Source organism: Nerophis lumbriciformis, linkage group LG02, assembly GCF_033978685.3.
Source record: "Nerophis lumbriciformis linkage group LG02, RoL_Nlum_v2.1, whole genome shotgun sequence".
Taxonomy (NCBI): domain Eukaryota; kingdom Metazoa; phylum Chordata; class Actinopteri; order Syngnathiformes; family Syngnathidae; genus Nerophis; species Nerophis lumbriciformis.
This window is the reverse complement of record NC_084549.2, coordinates 69,975,001-69,995,000: the sequence shown is the minus strand read 5'-3', so window position 1 is coordinate 69,995,000 and position 20,000 is coordinate 69,975,001. Positions and strand designations below refer to the sequence as shown.

General features: G+C 41.1%; 1 protein-coding gene across 4 annotated transcripts in view; it reads right to left on the bottom strand.

Moving 5' to 3' along the window:
- LOC133611274 (receptor-type tyrosine-protein phosphatase epsilon-like) overlaps nucleotides 1-20,000 on the bottom strand; it is a 117,224-nt gene that overhangs the window by 24,859 nt on the left and 72,365 nt on the right. For all 4 annotated transcript variants that reach the window (XM_061967983.1, XM_072911981.1, XM_061967973.1 and 1 more), the window contains 7 exons: nucleotides 12,557-12,630; nucleotides 9,013-9,149; nucleotides 5,444-5,534; nucleotides 5,298-5,374; nucleotides 2,949-2,985; nucleotides 363-460; nucleotides 1-73 (listed from right to left, as the gene is read on the bottom strand). The exon at nucleotides 1-73 is cut by the window's left edge and continues 47 nt beyond it. In XM_061967983.1, the coding sequence (XP_061823967.1) occupies nucleotides 1-73; nucleotides 363-460; nucleotides 2,949-2,985; nucleotides 5,298-5,374; nucleotides 5,444-5,534; nucleotides 9,013-9,149; nucleotides 12,557-12,630 (587 nt within the window). The remainder of the gene's footprint in view (nucleotides 74-362; nucleotides 461-2,948; nucleotides 2,986-5,297; nucleotides 5,375-5,443; nucleotides 5,535-9,012; nucleotides 9,150-12,556; nucleotides 12,631-20,000) is intronic.

The window sequence follows — 20,000 nt, the reverse complement described above, 5'->3', positions numbered from 1 at the left end:
CGTCCTCCGTGGTCACTCGCATGTTGCCGTGCAGCCGGCAGCCTTTCTCCGGCCAGTACTGATAACACTTATCCTGGAGGATAGCGACCTTGAGAGCACTCCATTCCCACAGAAATCAAATGTTTCTCCATTGTTCCTTTTCGCACGTCCGTCAATACCGTCTCCACCAGCGAGTCATTAAGGACTAATTAGCATGGAGCCCCTCAGGATCTTATCAACAATTATTGCATCATCGATCCCCGGCCGTATCACACCTGCCTCCCCGATTGATCAGCCCTCATGCAAAGTAATCTGACAATGTGATTAGATTGGCGTCGAATAAATGACTTTGGGCGGAAAGGACGCCGAATAACGGGACAAACCTCTTTTCTTTCTTTCAGATTGGTCAGCATCACTACGGTGGCGGTCTTCTGCTCCCAAATCATCCGCCAGAAGTCGGCCACAGTCTCCAGCTTTGGACCTGAGGTGTGAAAAAGGCAGAGATTGAACAAGCAAAACAAAATAACCATTATTTGTTCCATCCATTTTTCTACCACTTGTCCCATTTGATGGGGGTGCTGGAGCCTATCCCAGCTGCAGGGTACAACCTGGACAAGTGGCCCCCACATCACAGGGCCAACACAGATGGACAGACAACGTTCACATACTAGGGACTCGGGTTGCTAAAAACGGGAATATTCAAAATTGACAACTTTCCATGGGAATTAACGGGAATATATGGGAATTAATGGGAATTAACGGGAATTAAGTTAAAGTCAATTAATGGGAAATTAATGGGAATAAACATTGAATGCAACATGCTAGATCTTGCAGCGTGATTATTATCTAAAACAACCTGATTTAATGCAAATTCAGTAGAATTTCAACCCTGCACTGTGCATTCCTCCGCCACATGCACAGATCATTCCCAGCATGCTACACGCTACAGCGGGGCTATTGAGGCTATTTGAGCTACGTCAAAAATGCCTCAAAGACGCAGCAAAATATAGACAAGTGCCCGATAATATATCATTATTGTAATTACGGGAATATTAAAAGTTGGAAACTTGTCATGGGAATTAACGGGAATATATGGGAATTAATGGGAATTAACGGGAATTAAGTTAAAGTTAAAGTTAATTGATGGGAAATTAATGGGAATAAACATTGAATGCAACATGCTCGATCTTGCAGCATGATTATTAGCTAAAACAACCTGATTTAATGCAAATTCAGTAGAATTTCAACCCTGCACTGTGCATTCCTCCGCCACATGCACAGATAATTCCCAGCATGCTACACACTACAGCGGGGCTATTGAGGCTATTTGAGCTACGTCAAAAATGCCTCAAAGACGCGGCAAAATATAGACAAGTGCCCGATAATATATCATTATTGTAATTCCGGGAATATTAAAAGTTGGAAACTTTCCATGGGAATTAACGGGAATATATGGGAATTAATGGGAATTAACGGGAATTAAGTTAAAGTTAAAGTTAATTGATGGGAAATTAATGGGAATAAACATTGAATGCAACATACTAGATCTTGCAGCATGATTATTAGCTAAAACAACCTGATTTAATGCAAATTCAGTAGAATTTCAACCCTGCACTGTGCATTCCTCCGCCACATGCACAGATAATTCCCAGCATGCTACACACTACAGTAGGGCTATTGATGCTATTTGAGCTACGTCAAAAATGCCTCAAAGACGCAGCAAAATATAGACAAGTGCCCGATAATATATCATTATTGTAATTACGGGAATATTAAAAGTTGGAAACTTGTCATAGGAATTAACGGGAATATATGGGAATTAATGGGAATTAACGGGAATTAAGTTAAAGTTAAAGTTAATTGACGGGGAATTAATGGGAATAAACATTGAATGCAACATACTAGATCTTGCAGCATGATTATTAGCTAAAACAACCTGATTTAATGCAAATTCAGTAGAATTTCAACCCTGCACTGTGCATTCCTCCGCCACATGCACAGATAATTCCCTGCATGCTACACACTACAGCGGGGCTATTGAGGCTATTTGAGCTACGTCAAAAATGCCTCAAAGACGCAGCAAAATATAGACAAGTGCCCGATAATATATCATTATTGTAATTACGGGAATATTAAAAGTTGGAAACTTGTCATGGGAATTAACGGGAATATATTGGCCCTAGTGTGTGGATGTGAGTGTGAATGTTGTCTGTCTATCTGTGTTGGCCCTGGGATGAGGTGGCGACTTGTCCAGGGTGTACCCCGCCTTCCGCCCGATTGTAGCTGAGATAGGCTCCAGCGCCCCCCGCGACCCCAAAAGGGAATAAGCGGTAGAAAATGGATGGATGGATATGGGAATTAATGGGAATAAACATTGAATGCAACATGCTAGATCTTGCAGCATGGTTATTAGCTAAAACAACCTGATTTAATGCAAATTCAGTAGAATTTCAACCCCTCACTGTGCATTCCTCCATCCATACTTGCCAACCTTGAGACCTCCGAATTTGGGAGATGGGGGCGGGGTTGTCGGGAGTGTATATATATATATATATATATAATAAATCATAGAGCTTTGCTGCCCCCTTGTGGTTCTGTGCCGTCACAACTCCTTCCAGCATACGTAACAGTTTCAATGTCTTGTGCCTGCTGGGAATTATTTTTAAGGCTGACATCGGGTTGAAGTTGGGGTTCGTCTATTTTCATTCAATTAGATTGATCAAGATAATGTTTTTTTTTGTAAACAACATCAGACATTTATTTTTCAAAAAGCGTTTTTTTTAGGCCAAGACCCAGAGGAGCTTTTGTAACCCGTAGCCTGTTTTTGAAAAGGTTTTATTATTTTTTTCATACAACTAACAATATATTTTTCAGAATCGTGTTGATTTGAAAACTGTTTCCGAATCAAATCGGAGCGTAATCGACTAACGAGGTGCCCGAAGATTCTATTGAAGGTGCGTTTACTGTACCTTGAGCTGCAATGAATTTCTTCTTCTGCTTGAAGCCCTGCAAGACACAACGCAGGGTTAGCGGACGCCGGACGCGGAAATGAGTTAGCACAGGGGTGTCAAACGTAAAGGTAAAATATCACCATAACTTAAAAATAAAGACAACTTCAGATTGTTTTCTTTGTTTGAAAATAGAACAAGCACATTCTGAAAATGCACAAATCATAATGTTGTTTTTTTACACTTACATGCTGCGGTTTATAGTATTCTACCTTTTATTTGTCGGAATTTATACTTTCTGATTAAATTGGTGTTCATTTTCAATCTATCAAGGTAAAAAAAAGAATATAAAAATCAAATTACAGGATGTTATTTATGTAGTTTGATCGCTTTCCTCGACTGATGTACTAACATCATGTGGTTTATTTATTTTTACATATGTAGCATCATCTACATAAATACAAAGAATTGCTATTGCGACATCTAGTGGACACATTAAGAAAAGCAGTTTCTTTCATTCCAAAATTTCCGCTCATTTTTATACTTAGCAAACTCGCCCCGCGGGCCGGATTAGGCCGGAAATTTTTGAACGAAAGAAACCGCTGTTCTAAATGTGTCCACTAGATGTCGCAATAGCAATTCTTTGTATCTGGCTTTTAACCTGAGCTGAGCCCGCCCACTAGGCCACCATTTAGATCTGATGAGAGTGCGGAAATACGACCACATCACACCAATTCTCAAATCCCTTCACTGGCATTCTGTTCCACTCAGGATTGAATACAAAGTCTCCCTACTAACCTACCAGTGCCTCCATGGAAATGCCCCCCCCTCTACCTCAAAGAACTGCTCACCCCCAAATCCTCCACACGACACCTCCGCTCCGGACAGGCTAACCTCCTCCAAACTCCGAGGACAAAGCTACGAACAATGGGAAACCGGGCTTTCTGCTACGCCGCTCCCGGTCTGTGGAACGCTCTCCCTGACCACCTGAGGGCACCACAGACTGTGGATGCTTTTAAGAGTCATAAAAACCCTTGTTTTTAAAAAAGCCTTTTTTTTTTCTTTTTTTTTAGATATATGCATACTAGTTCTAGCTATTAGGCTGTTCTAGTTTTTATTTTTATTCATTTTTATTATCTTTGTATTTATTTTTTAATACACTGTAGCACTTTGAGGTTGTTTGCTCAATGTAAAGTGCTTTTTACAAATAACATCTATTATTATTATTATTATTATTATTATTTTTAGCCCCCCCTCCCCTCCCTTTGCTTTAGTTTTTTTTTTTCAATTTGTCGCACTTTTATTATTTCATTATTTTTATCTTGCAATTTTACCTTTTTATCCGAACCCTTTCACCAGATTTCTTTTGCGCTATCTTGTTTAGCTTATGCATTGTTTATGTTCTTTTTAAAAATATTTATATATATAATTTTTTTTTGTTTTGTTTGTTTTTTGCTCTTTAACCTGTAAAGCACTTTGGGCCAATTTAAAAATTGCTGTAAACGTGCTATATAAATAAATATGCCTTGCCTTGCCTTGCCGTAAAAAAACCAAAAAAACACATAATGTTAGCGCATCAGTCGAGGAAAACGCTCAAACTACATAAAAAACATCCTGTAATTTGATTTATTTGTATATTATTTTTTAAATCTTAATAGCTTGAAAAGGAACACCAATGAGTTGACTGACGAGCATTGTCACATAATTTATTCAGAAAGTATACGATAGAATACTATTAACCGCAACATGCAAGTGTAAAAAAACAACATTATGATTTGTACATTTTCAGCATGTGCTTGTTTTAATTTTTCAAACAAAGAAAACCATCAGAATTTTTTTTTAAATTTTAAATTTTTTCTAAATTTAAAAAAAAAAAAAAAAAAAAATTTTTAAATTTTTAAAATTTTTAAAAAATTTTAATTTGTAAAAATGTTTTAAATTTTTTTAAAAAAATTTAAATTTAAAAAAAATGTTTTGAATTTTTTTTGTATTTTTAAGTTATCGTGCCGTGATTTTACAAGTCCGTCCCACTCGGGAGTAGACTTTTCTCCATGTTAAAAAGTACCAATGATTGTCACACAAACACGAGGTGTGGCGAAATTATTCTCTGCATTTGACCCATCACCCTTGATCACCCCCCTGGGAGGTGAGGGGAGCAGTGAGCAGCAGCGGTGGCCGCGCCCGAGAATAATTTTTTTGGGTGATTTAACCCCCAATTCCAACCCTTGATGCTGAGTACCAAGCAGGGAGGTAATGGCTCCCATTTTTATAGTCTTTGGTATGAGGCCACTGAGTAGGTTAGGGTTCATCTAAGATGATTATGATCTAAAATGAGTTTAACACCCCTGAGTCGGCGTGACCAAGACGTACGTCGATGTAAGAGGCGTTGATGTAGTCCGAGCACGGGCGTCCGATATGGCTGCCGAGCAGCACCCTGGAATGGTCGTCTGCAGGAGAGACAAGGACAACGGTGTCACCTTGGCGACCAAGGTCTGCGCCGTACGTGCGGTCCTCACATGGCAAGATGTTGGGGTATCTGTTCTTGTCCCTGTTGTGCTCCTTGCTGGCCTCCTCCACGGTGCCGTGGGGGTGGTAACACGGCAGCGACTGCAACGACAAAAGGATAGGATAGGATAGGATAGGATAGGACAGGGGTCGGCAACCCGCGGCTCCAGAGCCGCATGCGGCTCTTTGATCACTCTGACGCGGCTCAGCAGCTTACTTACCGAACACCCCGATTTTCCCGGGAGACTTCCAGATTTCAGTGCCTCTCGCAGAAAATTCCCGGGATTAAAATTCACCGAATTTCACCCTTACATTTATAATACGGGCGTGCCATGATGGTACAGCATTTGGCGCCATCTACAATCTGTATTAACAGCGTGCCAGCCCAACCACTTGTTATACAGTATGCATCTTCTGCTTGCACACGTACGTGACAGCAAGGCATACTTGGTCAACAGCCACACAGGTTACACTGACGGTGACCATATAAAACAACTTTAACACTCTTACTAATAATGCGCCACACTTTGAACCAAAACCAAACAAGAATGACAAACACATTTCGGGAGAACATCTGCACCTTAACACAACATAAACACAACAGAACAAATACCCAGAATCCCATGCAGCCCTGACTCTTCCGGGCTACATTATACACCCCTGCTACCACCAAACCCCGCCCCCACCCCAACCCTGCTCCCTCACACATCAACCCCCCGGGGTTTGGTAGCGGGGGGTGTATAATGTATCCTGGAAGAGTTAGGGCTGCATGGGATTCTGGGTATTTGTCCTGTTGTGTTTATGTTGTGTTACGGTGCAGATGTTCTCCCGAAATGTGTTTGTCATTCTTGTTTGGTGTGGGTTCACAGTGTGGCGCATTATTAGTGTGGTTGTTGACTAAGTATGCCTTGCTGTCACTTACTTGAGCGAGCGGAAGCCCCATACAACGTGTGGCTTATCAGGCATGCTGGTTGTAGTGGGTGCTATATACTGTAACATCACGGTACGCATGACGCTGAATACCGCCATTCATATAAAATCCGCGTGCCACACCAGCATTCAAATTCCATATTAAGGTGTGGGCAGCGTGTCTGAGACCCCTGGTTTATACATAGCACAAAGCAAAAAAAAAAACTTTGTATGTAGTGTTATTTCATTTTAAATTTCAAAACATTTTTGTAGCTCCCATTGTTTTCTATAATTTGTGAAACTGGTCAAAATGGCTCTTTGACTGGTAAAGGTTGCCGACCCCTGGGATAGGACTTTATGGTCATTGCACAAGTACAACAAAACTATGTTTTCAGCACAAACCCGTCCAAGATTAGTCAAACAAACAGTGTACAGGGTTACAGAACAGGAACGCTGATGGGTCGCCAAAGGCGCCCCGTAAAAGATGAGAAAAAGGTAAAACGCTGGGGAAGAAGATGAGTAAAAAAGTACAATCTAGACTGGGCTCCTAAGGGGGCCTAGTCTGGAGTGGGAAACAAAACTCCATTCCATGCACACATAAACATCCATCCATCCATCTTCTTCCGCTTATCCGAGGTCGGGTCGCGGGGGCAGCAGCCTAAGCAGGGAAGCCCAGACTTCCCTCTCCCCAGCCACTTCGTCCAGCTCTTCCCGGGGGATCGCAAGGCGTTCCCAGGCCAGCCGGGAGACATAGTCTTCCCAACGTGTCCTGGGTCTTCCCCGTGGCCTCCTACCAGTCGGACGTGCCCGAAACACCTCCCGAGGGAGGCGTTCGGGTGGCATCCTGACCAGATGCCCGAACCACCTCATCTGGCTCCTCTCCATGTGGAGGAGCAGCGGCTTTACTTTGAGCTCCACCCGAATGACAGAGCTTCTCACCCTATCTCTAAGGGAGAGCCCCGCCACCCGGCGGAGGAAACTCATTTCGGCCGCTTGGACCCGTGATCTTGTCCTTTCGGTCATGACCCAAAGCTCATGACCATAGGTGAGGATGGGAACGTAGATCGACCGGTAAATCGAGAGCTTTGCCTTCTGGCTCAGCTCCTTCTTCACCACAACGGATCGATACAGCGTCCGCATTACTGAAGACGCCGCACCGATCCGCCTTTCGATCTCACGATTCACTCTTCCCTCACTCGTGAACAAGACTCCGAGGTACTTGAACTCCTCCACTTGGGGCAAGATCTCCTCCCCAACCCGGAGATGGCACTCCACCCTTTTCCGGGCGAGAACCATGGACTCGGATTTGGAGGTGCTGATTCCCATCCCAGTCGCTTCACACTCAGCTGCGAACCGATCCAGTGAGAGCTGAAGATCCTGGCCAGATGAAGCCATCAGGACCACATCATCTGCAAAAAGCAGAGACCTAATCCTGCAGCCACCAAACCAGATACCCTCAACGCCCTGACTGCGCCTAGAAATTCTGTCCATAAAGGTTATGAACAGAATCGGTGACAAAGGGCAGCCTTGGCGGAGTCCAACCCTCACTGGAAACGGGTCCGACTTACTGCCGGCAATGCGGACCAAGCTCTGACACTGATCATACAGGGAGCGAACCGCCACAATAAGACAGTCCGTTACCCCATACTCTCTGAGCACTCCCCACAGGACTTCCCGGGGTACACGGTCGAATGCCTTCTCCAAGTCCACAAAGCACATGTAGACTGGTTGAGCAAACTCCCATGCACCCTCAAGGACCCTGCCGAGAGTATAGAACTGGTCCACAGTTCCACGACCAGGACGAAAACCACACTGTTCCTCCTGAATCCGAGGTTCGACTATCCGGCGTAGCCTCCTCTCCAGTACACCTGAATAGACCTTACCGGGAAGGCTGAGGAGTGTGATCCCACAATAGTTGGAACACACCCTCCGGTTCCCCTTCTTAAAGAGAGGAACCACCACCAATCCAGAGGTACCGCCCCCGATGTCCACGCGATGTTGCAGAGTCTTGACAACCAAGACAGCCCCACAACATCCAGAGCCTTAAGGAACTCCGGGCAGATCTCATCCACCCCCGGGGCCTTGCCACCGAGGAGCTTTTTAACTACCTCGGCAACCTCAGCCCCAGAAATAGGAGAGCCCACCACAGATTCCCCAGGCCCTGCTTCCTCATAGGAAGACGTGCTGGTAGGATTGAGGAGGTCTTCGAAGTATTCCCTCCACCGATCCACAACATCCGCAGTCGAGGTCAGCAGAACACCATCCTCACCATACACGGTGTTGACATTGCACTGCTTCCCCTTCCTGAGGCGGCGGACGGTGGTCCAGAATCGCTTCGAAGCCGTCCGGAAGTCGTTTTCCATGGCTTCCCCGAACTCCTCCCATGTCCGAGTTTTGGCAGGCCCAAACGCATTGTGAGGGTTTGCTGGGAACGCCTGGCAGAGTCTCCTGTCAGGGAGAGTTTCAATTCCCACCTCCGGAAGAACTTTGAACACATAAACATGTTACATTTAATCACCACAACTTGCAACAGTAGGGGCGGGGAGTTGGCACCCTGGAGGTCAACTGCTGCTATGAAGCGCTGCCACCCCGAGGGGAATCAAGCGGTGGTGAAGGCGTGGGGTGGGTGACATTTTCGAGCCACAGGTCCGGCGGCCTGACGGGGACTCACGTTGAACTCCTCGCGGAAAAGCTTGCCGTCGTCGGCCGAGCGCAGGCGGTACTCCTCCTCCAGCGAGTCCAACGGGATGGGGAAGTACCTCTTGGAGGGCGAGGGCGACCTGGGCAGGAGGACCACTCTCTGCTCTCCTGTGTTTGAAAGGGGATATACAGGGCGGTCAGAAGGGCATACCTGCCAAATACTCCGGTTTTCCCGTAATTAGTACGGTTTTCATCAACCTATTCCGGGTTATGGTTGCAGTGATAAAAAATACGGTTTTTCAATAATTAAAAAAAAATATTAAAAAAAAAGTTTTATTCACGAAATCGCGTAACAACAATGACAATCGACACTGCTTCCCGTAACTTCCTATCGAGCCATTCCGAATGCCATGCGCGAGGCTATTTATAGCACCGCTGCCAAGCACGAGGCACCAGTTGCCATTGTTTCCAAACGAGCGAACGATCATGGAATCAGCCGGAGAAAAATCGCAAACGAGTCTTAAACCGAAAAGAAAACTGCAGTATTCAAAAGCCTATCCGGGAATAATTATCCGTTCCAAAAAGGGTGAAAACTACGCGAATTGCACCTTATGCAGACAAGATTTTTCGATCGGACACGGAGGAATTAGCGATGTAAAAGACCACGTTGGGACAAAAAAAACACAAGTCTAATGCCGTTGCTAGCGATACAAGTGGAAAACTTTCAACGTTTTTCGTCGCCCAAACAGATTCTTTGGATGTGATGAATGCCGAAGTTTTATTTACGGAGGCAATAATTGAGCAAACAAAAAGGTAATGACACCAATGTTATCTATTGGAATTGTTTAGTACTGTTATACTGTTAAAAGTGTTTATACTATTCATGCTTTCAAGTCCAAGTTGAAGAAATCTCGTTAAATGTTGACAGCATAACTACCAAAATACAGAAGTATGTCCTTAATATTTTTGCAGTGCTATTTCTGTTGAAAAGTTCAAATGATTACATTAGAGATGTGATGTGCCACTTTTCAAGTGTCTGATGGCTTCAATTAATTTTCATTCATTTTTCACATTTTGAATTCTTTTGAAAGGCTGACAAAAAAACTACATTTGAATTGTAATTCCATGCTATTGACAGGACTATTCATTTTAATGAAGTCAGCTTACCATGTTTACAGTATGATAATTGTGATAGAAATGTGAATTTTAGGCACAGAATATTTTTTACAATTGAACAAGGCAGTAGATTATACAAGCTTGGACAGAAAGTTAATAATGACACCAATTTTTAGTACTGTTTTACCATTTGTTTACTGTAAAAAGTGTTTATACTTTCAATTAACAAATTGAAGTCTTGTGAAAGGTTGACAGGATAACTGGCATTAACTGTCAAAATAATTTCAAACTATTGAAGTTAGCTTACAGAATAAACATGTCAATCAACCCATATGATTTTTGCTGTAATATTTTTGTTTTGAAAAGTCACTGTGACTGATAGAAAAGTGATGGTTTTAGCAACATTTTAACCTGTCTGGATGCTAATAATCATTTTGCGTCGGGGGGCGAAGCCCTGAACCCTCCACCAGGACTTTGTCCTGGACCTACCGGGGCCTGCGGCCCTTGGACCCTGGCTATTAGGTTTTTCTGATTTCAAAAGTTGGCAGGTATGGTGAGGTTATAAAGCTTTTGCCTGTTAAAGAAAGGAGACTGATCCAATGCAGCACAGACATTCGCGTGCCACGCTGTCACGACCCAGATGCACACCAGTGCGCAATCATATGGGAGCCGCGCTGAGCGCACCTCCAAGCGCGTCTCGCTGCCGGCGACGGCCGGGTATGGGCCCGACGCTCCAGCGCCATCCATTTTCAGGGCTAGTTGATTCGGCAGGTGGGTTGTTACACACTCCTTAGCGGGTTCCGACTTCCATGGCCACTGTCCTGCTCTCTATATCAACCAGGGTGAGCCCCACCCCTTTCGTGAGCGCACTGCGCGCGGAGTGACCCCTGTTACGCGCCCCCGGCAACAGGGGTGGCGGGCAGGTAAGCTGCGCGGGCGGAGCGCGCGGAGTGACCCATGTTACGAGGAGGAACCCCCCACCAGGACTTTGTCCTTGACCTACCGGGGCCTGCGGCCCCTGGACCCTGGCTACTAGGTTTTTCTGATTTCAAAAGTTGGCAGGTATGGAAGGGGCTAACGACCCCCAGCAGGGACCATTACCAACCGGCCGGGCGGCCGTTAAGACTCCCCCACTCCTGCGGATCCGCGACGGGAATGATTTCTCCACTCGTAAACCCGCGGTCGCCTCGAACTACGTGAAAACTCCCCCAAATTCCGTTTATTTATATACATATATATATATATTTTTGTCCACTTAAAAGGGACGAGTCCCCTTTTTACTGTTTGTCGCAGTTAGGTAAATGCTTAGGACAGAGGTTTCCGAGCTTTTTCCACCAAGGGCCGCAAACTCAATCAATCAATCAATCAATCAATCAATGTTTACCCATATAGCCCTAAATCACGAGTGTCTCAATGGGCTGCACAAGCCACAACGACATCCTAGGCCAGGGGTCGGCAACCCAAAATGTTTAAAGGGGCCATATTGGACCAAAAATACAAAAACAAATCTGTCATGGGCCGCAAAAAAATGAAAAGCCATATTACATACAGATAGTGTGTCATGAGATATAAATTGAATTAAGAGGACTTAAAGGAAACTAAATGAGCTCAAATATAGCTACAAATGAAGCATAATTATGCAATATGTACACATAGCTAGCCTAAATAGCATGTTAGCATCGAAAAAGCCTTTTTTTTTTAGATATATGCGTGCTAGTTCTAGTTTTTATTATTATTATTTTTTATTATCTTTTTATTTTTATTTTTATTAATACACTGTAGCACTTTGAGGTTGTTTGCTCAATGGAAAGTGCTTTTTACAAATAAAATCTATTATTATTATTTTTTTTTTTCTTCTTACAAATAAAATCTATATGCCGAATTTATGGATTTTTTTCCGCTAACGGCCATAATGTTTTGTATCCGACAAATAGTTTTCATTAAAAAAAAAACACTGAAAGACGCCGTCTTTTGGACAAGTTCACTCGTTGACAATATACATCCTGTTTCCTACCTTGAACCGGTAGTATAAGTCCTGTTTCGTTTACTACTTGTCCACAAGGTTAATGCTCGAAAGGATTCTTCATTTATCACCGGTTTGTAGATTTACAATATAACTAAAACTATTCATACTTACTAAACCGTCCCACGTGTGATGTCCGTAGGAGTGTTTTAATGCATTTTTGTACGTAATGTAATGAAGCTAGCGCCATTACATGTTTACCAGTGTCTGTGTTAGTAATTTTAACACACAATGGCATTATTTTTGTATTGTTTCAGTTTCACAAATTCACCAAAACGTCAGCGTAGAGTTATTGATAGCTCCATAAAGGATGTAAATGTTCACAAAGAGTCCATAAAGGATGTAAATGTTCACAAAGAGTCCATAAAGGATGTAAATGTTCACAAAGTGTCCATAAAGGATGTAAATGTGTGACATTTTCATGCCGCTATAATACCTTGTTCCTCCAGGAAGCCATTCGGAAGCTTTTTATCCACCGACTTCACCAGAGCCTTCCTGTGGTTCTTGAACCTGAAACGGTAGAAAGATAAAAATGTGATTAAAGAGGAAATATCTGCAACTAGATGAGGCAATTCCTGGAGGAATTGTGTGTGAATGCTCCATTGCTGAAGTTGAACTGAAATCCTGGAATTTTTTTAAATTTTTTTTTAGAATTGTTGAAGTAGAGCACAGAATTCCCAAACAGGCTGAATATTTTGAAGTTGGAACGGTTTGAATCAGATGGAAAATGTGGGAGTTGTGGATGTTTGAAGAATTTCCCATTCATTTCAATGGGAATTTCGGTAAAAGCGGGAATTTTTTTGAAAAAAAACTTGAATGGTGTGAATGAGTTGAAATGGTTGGTGTTGGAATTTTTCAAATCGGTCGAGAAATGTTGAAGTAGTAACATGTTGAATTGAGAAATGGTTTTACGGAATTCCTGGAATTTCGGGAAAAGCCAGTTCAAAATACAACTTTGTTTTTTTATTCTACTTAAAAGGAATGTTTTGACGGTGGAACGGTTGAAGTGGGTTGAAAAATGTGGAAGGACTAGTCGCCAGAAAAAAAGGGTGGAAATAGGGTTTTGGAAACCAGGAGTTCTGGAAAATCCTGGAATTTTTTCGAACTTGGAAAAAAGTTAGTTTAGATTTCCAGGATGGTGGAATGTGTTGAAGGTAGAATGGTTTGAGTCGGTTGAAACATTTGGAAATGGTTGTTTAAATTTCCAGGATGGTAGAATGTGTTGAAGGTAGAATGGTTTGAATTGGTTGAAAAATTTGGAAATTGGTGGAAGTTTGAAAAATGGCCAATTAATTTGAATGGGAAAAATGTCCAGGAAAACCTGGAATTGTGGGAAATCTGGGAATTTTTTTGGAATTTGTCAAGGGAAAGCCCATGATTCCCGAATATGCTGAACTGTTTGAAGTTGGAATGGTTTGAATCGGGTGAAAAATGTGGAAGGTAGAGCACCCCTAAATCTGGAGAAGACGAAGAAGTTTAACTAGATGAGGCAATTCCTGGAGGAATTGTGTGTGAATGCTCCATTGCTGAAGTTGAACTGAAATCCTGGAATTTTTATTTTATTTTTTAGAATTGTTGAAGTAGAGCACACAATTCCCAAACAGGCAGAATATTTTGAAGTTGGAACGGTTTGAATCAGATGGAAAATGTGGGAGTTGTGGAGGTTTGAAGAATTTCCCATTCATTTCAATAGGAATTTCGGAAAAAGCGGAAATTTTTTTGAAAATAAATTTGAATGGTGTGAATGACTTGAAATGGTTGGTGTTGGAATTTTTCAAATCGGTCGAGAAATGTTGAAGTAGTAACATGTTGAATTGAGAAATGGTTTTACGGAATTCCTGGAATTTCGGGAAAAGCCAGTTCAAAATACAACTTTGTTTTTTATTCTACTTAAAAGGAATGTTTTGACGGTGGAACGGTTGAAGTGGGTTGAAAAATGTGGAAGGAATAGTCGCCAGAAAAAAAGGGTGGAAAAAGGGCTTTGGAAACCAGGAGTTCTGGAAAATCCTGGAATTTTTTCGAACTTGGAAAAAAGGTAGTTTAGATTTCCAGGATGGTGGAATGTGTTGAAGGTAGAATGGTTTGAGTCGGTTGAAACATTTGGAAATGGTTGTTTAAATTTCCAGGATGGTAGAATGTGTTGAAGGTAGAATGGTTTGAATTGGTTGAAAAATGTGGAAATTGGTGGAAGTTTGAAAAATGGCCAATTAATTTGAATGGGAAAAATGTCCAGGAAAACCTGGAATTGTGGGAAATCTGGGAATTTTTTTGGAATTTGTCAAGGGAAAGCCCGTGATTCCCGAATATGCTGAACTGTTTGAAGTTGGAATGGTTTGAATCGGGTGAAAAATGTGGAAGGTAGAGCACCCCTAAATCTGGAGAAGACGAAGAAGTTTAACTAGATGAGGCAATTCCTGGAGGAATTGTGTGTGAATGCTCCATTGCTGAAGTTGAACTGAAATCCTGGAATTTTTTTTTTTTTTTTTTAGAATTGTTGAAGTAGAGCACACAATTCCCAAACAGGTGGAATATTTTGAAGTTGGAACGGTTTGAATCAGATAGAAAATGTGGGAGTTGTGGAGGTTTGAAGAATGTCCCATTCTTTTCAATGGGAATTTCGGGAAAAGTGGGAATTTTTTTGAAAAAAAAACTTGAATGGTGTGAATGACTTGAAATGGTTGGTGTTGGAATTTTACAAATCGGTCGAGAAATTTTGAAGTAGTAACATGTTGAATTGAGAAATGGTTTTACGGAATTCCTGCAATTTCGGGAAAAGCCAGTTCAAAATACAACTTTGTTTTTTATTCTACTTAAAAGGAATGTTTTGACGGTGGAACGGTTGAAGTGGGTTGAAAAATGTGGAAGGAATAGTCGCCAGAAAAAAAGGGTGGAAAAAGGGCTTTGGAAACCAGGAGTTCTGGAAAATCCTGGAATTTTTTCGAACTTGGAAAAAAGGTAGTTTAGATTTCCAGGATGGTGGAATGTGTTGAAGGTAGAATGGTTTGAGTCGGTTGAAACATTTGGAAATGGTTGTTTAAATTTCCAGGATGGTAGAATGTGTTGAAGGTAGAATGGTTTGAATTGGTTGAAAAATGTGGAAATTGGTGGAAGTTTGAAAAATGGCCAATTAATTTGAATGGGAAAAATGTCCAGGAAAACCTGGAATTGTGGGAAATCTGGGAATTTTTTTGGAATTTTGTCAAGGGAAAGCCCGTGATTCCCGAATATGCTGAACTGTTTGAAGTTGGAATGGTTTGAATCGGGTGAAAAATGTGGAAGGTAGAGCACCCCTAAATCTGGAGAAGACGAAGAAGTTTAACTAGATGAGGCAATTCCTGGAGGAATTGTGTGTGAATGCTCCAATGCTGAAGTTGAACTGAAATCCTGGAATTTTTATTTTTATTTTTTAGAATTGTTGAAGTAGAGCACACAATTCCCAAACAGGCTGAATATTTTGAAAGTGGAACGGTTTGAATCAGATGGAAAATGTAGGAGTTGTGGATGTTTGAAGAATTTCCCATTCATTTCAATGGGAATTTCGGTAAAAGCGGGAATTTTTTTGAAAAAAAACTTGAATGGTGTGAATGACTTGAAATGGTTGGTGTTGGAATTTTTCAAATCGGTCGAGAAATGTTGAAGTAGTAACATGTTGAATTGAGAAATGGTATTACGGAATTCCTGGAATTTCGGGAAAAGCCAGTTCAAAATACAACTTTGTTTTTTATTCTACTTAAAAGGAATGTTTTGACGGTGGAACGGTTGAAGTGGGTTGAAAAATGTGGAAGGAATAGTCGCCAGAAAAAAAGGGTGGAAATAGGGTTTTGGAAACCAGGAGTTCTGGAAAATCCTGGAATTTTTTCGAACTTGGAAAAAAGGTAGTTTAGATTTCCAGGATGGTGGAATGTGTTGAAGGTAGAATGGTTTGAGTCGGTTGAAACATTTGGAAATGGTTGTTTAAATTTCCAGGATGGTAGAATGTGTTGAAGGTAGAATGGTTTGAATTGGTTGAAAAATGTGGAAATTGGTGGAAGTTTGAAAAATGGCCAATTAATTTGAATGGGAAAAATGTCCAGGAAAACCTGGAATTGTGGGAAATCTGGGAATTTTTTTGGAATTTGTCAAGGGAAAGCCCATGATTCCCGAATATGCTGAACTGTTTGAAGTTGGAATGGTTTGAATCGGGTGAAAAATGTGGAAGGTAGAGCACCCCTAAATCTGGAGAAGACGAAGAAGTTTAACTAGATGAGGCAATTCCTGGAGGAATTGTGTGTGAATGCTCCATTGCTGAAGTTGAACTGAAATCCTGGAATTTTTTTTTTTTTTTTTAGAATTGTTGAAGTAGAGCACACAATTCCCAAACAGGCGGAATATTTTGAAGTTGGAACGGTTTGAATCAGATGGAAAATGTGGGAGTTGTGGAGGTTTGAAGAATTTCCCATTCATTTCAATGGGAATTTCGGGAAAAGCGGGAATTTTTTGAAAAAAAAAACTTGAATGGTGTGAACGACTTGAAATGGTTGGTGTTGGAATTTTTCAAATCGGTCGAGAAATGTTGAAGTAGTAACATGTTGAATTGAGAAATGGTATTACGGAATTCCTGGAATTTCGGGAAAAGCCAGTTCAAAATACAACTTTGTTTTTTATTCTACTTAAAAGGAATGTTTTGACGGTGGAACGGTTGAAGTGGGTTGAAAAATGTGGAAGGAATAGTCGCCAGAAAAAAAGGGTGGAAATAGGGTTTTGGAAACCAGGAGTTCTGGAAAATCCTGGAATTTTTTCGAACTTGGAAAAAGGTAGTTTAGATTTCCAGGATGGTGGAATGTGTTGAAGATAGAATGGTTTGAGTCGGTTGAAACATTTGGAAATGGTTGTTTAAATTTCCAGGATGGTAGAATGTGTTGAAGGTAGAATGGTTTGAATTGGTTGAAAAATGTGGAAATTGGTGGAAGTTTGAAAAATGGCCAATTAATTTGAATGGGAAAAATGTCCAGGAAAACCTGGAATTGTGGGAAATCTGGGAATTTTTTTGGAATTTGTCAAGGGAAAGCCCGTGATTCCCGAATATGCTGAACTGTTTGAAGTTGGAATGGTTTGAATCGGGTGAAAAATGTGGAAGGTAGAGCACCCCTAAATCTGGAGAAGACGAAGAAGTTTAACTAGATGAGGCAATTCCTGGAGGAATTGTGTGTGAATGCTCCATTGCTGAAGTTGAACCGAAATCCTGGAATTTTTTTTTTATTTTTTAGAATTGTTGAAGTAGAGCACACAATTCCCAAACAGGCGGAATATTTTGAAGTTGGAACGGTTTGAATCAGATGGAAAATGTGGGAGTTGTGGAGGTTTGAAGAATTTCCCATTCATTTCAATGGGAATTTCGGGAAAAGCGGGAATTTTTTGAAAAAAAAAACTTGAATGGTGTGAACGACTTGAAATGGTTGGTGTTGGAATTTTTCAAATCGGTCGAGAAATGTTGAAGTAGTAACATGTTGAATTGAGAAATGGTATTACGGAATTCCTGGAATTTCGGGAAAAGCCAGTTCAAAATACAACTTTGTTTTTTATTCTACTTAAAAGGAATGTTTTGACGGTGGAACGGTTGAAGTGGGTTGAAAAATGTGAAAGGAGTAGTCGCCAGAAAAAAAGGGTGGAAATAGGGCTTTGGAAACCAGGAGTTCTGGATAATCCTGGAATTGTTTCGATTTTGGAAAAAGGTAGTTTAGATTTCCAGGATGGTGGAATGTGTTGAAGGTAGAATGGTTTGAGTCGGTTGAAACATTTGGAAATGGTTGTTTAAATTTCCAGGATGGTAGAATGTGTTGAAGGTAGAATGGTTTGAATTGGTTGAAAAATGTGGAAATTGGTGGAAGTTTGAAAAATGGCCAATTAATTTGAATGGGAAAAATGTCCAGGAAAACCTGGAATTGTGGGAAATCTGGGAATTTTTTGGAATTTGTCAAGGGAAAGCCCGTGATTCCCGAATATGCTGAACTGTTTGAAGTTGGAATGGTTTGAATCGGGTGAAAAATGTGGAAGGTAGAGCACCCCTAAATCTGGAGAAGACGAAGAAGTTTAACTAGATGAGGCAATTCCTGGAGGAATTGTGTGTGAATGCTCCATTGCTGAAGTTGAACTGAAATCCTGGAATTTTTTTTTTATTTTTTAGAATTGTTGAAGTAGAGCACACAATTCCCAAACAGGCTGAATATTTTGAAGTTGGAACGGTTTGAATCAGATGGAAAATGTGGGAGTTGTGGATGTTTGAAGAATTTCCCATTCATTTCAATGGGAATTTCGGTAAAAGCGGGAATTTTTTGGAAAAAAAACTTGAATGGTGTGAATGACTTGAAATGGTTGGTGTTGGAATTTTTCAAATCGGTCGAGAAATGTTGAAGCAGTAACATGTTGAATTGAGAAATGGTTTTACGGAATTCCTGGAATTTCGGGAAAAGCCAGTTCAAAATACAACTTTGTTTTTTATTCTACTTAAAAGGAATGTTTTGACGGTGGAACGGTTGAAGTGGGTTGAAAAATGTGGAAGGAATAGTCGCCAGAAAAAAAAAGGGTGGAAATAGGGTTTTGGAAACCAGGAGTTCTGGAAAATCCTGGAATTTTTTCGAACTTGGAAAAAAGGTAGTTTAGATTTCCAGGATGGTGGAATGTGTTGAAGGTAGAATGGTTTGAGTCGGTTGAAACATTTGGAAATGGTTGTTTAAATTTCCAGGATGGTAGAATGTGTTGAAGGTAGAATGGTTTGAATTGGTTGAAAAATGTGGAAATTGGTGGAAGTTTGAAAAATGGCCAATTAATTTGAATGGGAAAAATGTCCAGGAAAACCTGGAATTGTGGGAAATCTGGGAATTTTTTGGGAATTTTGTCAAGGGAAAGCCCGTGATTCCCGAATATGCTGAACTGTTTGAAGTTGGAATGGTTTGAATCGGGTGAAAAATGTGGAAGGTAGAGCACCCCTAAATCTGGAGAAGACGAAGAAGTTTAACTAGATGAGGCAATTCCTGGAGGAATTGTGTGTGAATGCTCCAATGCTGAAGTTGAACTGAAATCCTGGAATTAAAAAAAATTTTTTTTTAGAATTGTTGAAGTAGAGCACACAATTCCCAAACAGGCTGAATATTTTGAAGTTGGAACGGTTTGAATCAGATGGAAAATGTGGGAGTTGTGGAGGTTTGAAGAATTTCCCATTCATTTCAATGGGAATTTCGGGAAAAGCGGGAATTTTTTAGAAATTAAAAATTGAATGGTGTGAATGAGTTGAAATGGTTGGTGTTGGAATTTTTCAAATCGGTCGAGAAATGTTGAAGTAGTAACATGTTGAATTGAGAAATGGTTTTACGGAATTCCTGGAATTTCGGGAAAAGCCAGTTCAAAATACAACTTTGTTTTTTATTCTACTTAAAAGGAATGTTTTGACGGTGGAACGGTTGAAGTGGGTTGAAAAATGTGGAAGGAATAGTCGCCAGAAAAAAAGGGTGGAAATAGGGTTTTGGAAACCAGGAGTTCTGGAAAATCCTGGAATTTTTTCGAACTTGGAAAAAAGGTAGTTTAGATTTCCAGGATGGTGGAATGTGTTGAAGGTAGAATGGTTTGAGTCGGTTGAAACATTTGGAAATGGTTGTTTAAATTTCCAGGATGGTAGAATGTGTTGAAGGTAGAATGGTTTGAATTGGTTGAAAAATGTGGAAATTGGTGGAAGTTTGAAAAATGGCCAATTAATTTGAATGGGAAAAATGTCCAGGAAAACCTGGAATTGTGGGAAATCTGGGAATTTTTTGGAATTTGTCAAGGGAAAGCCCGTGATTCCCGAATATGCTGAACTGTTTGAAGTTGGAATGGTTTGAATCGGGTGAAAAATGTGGAAGGTAGAG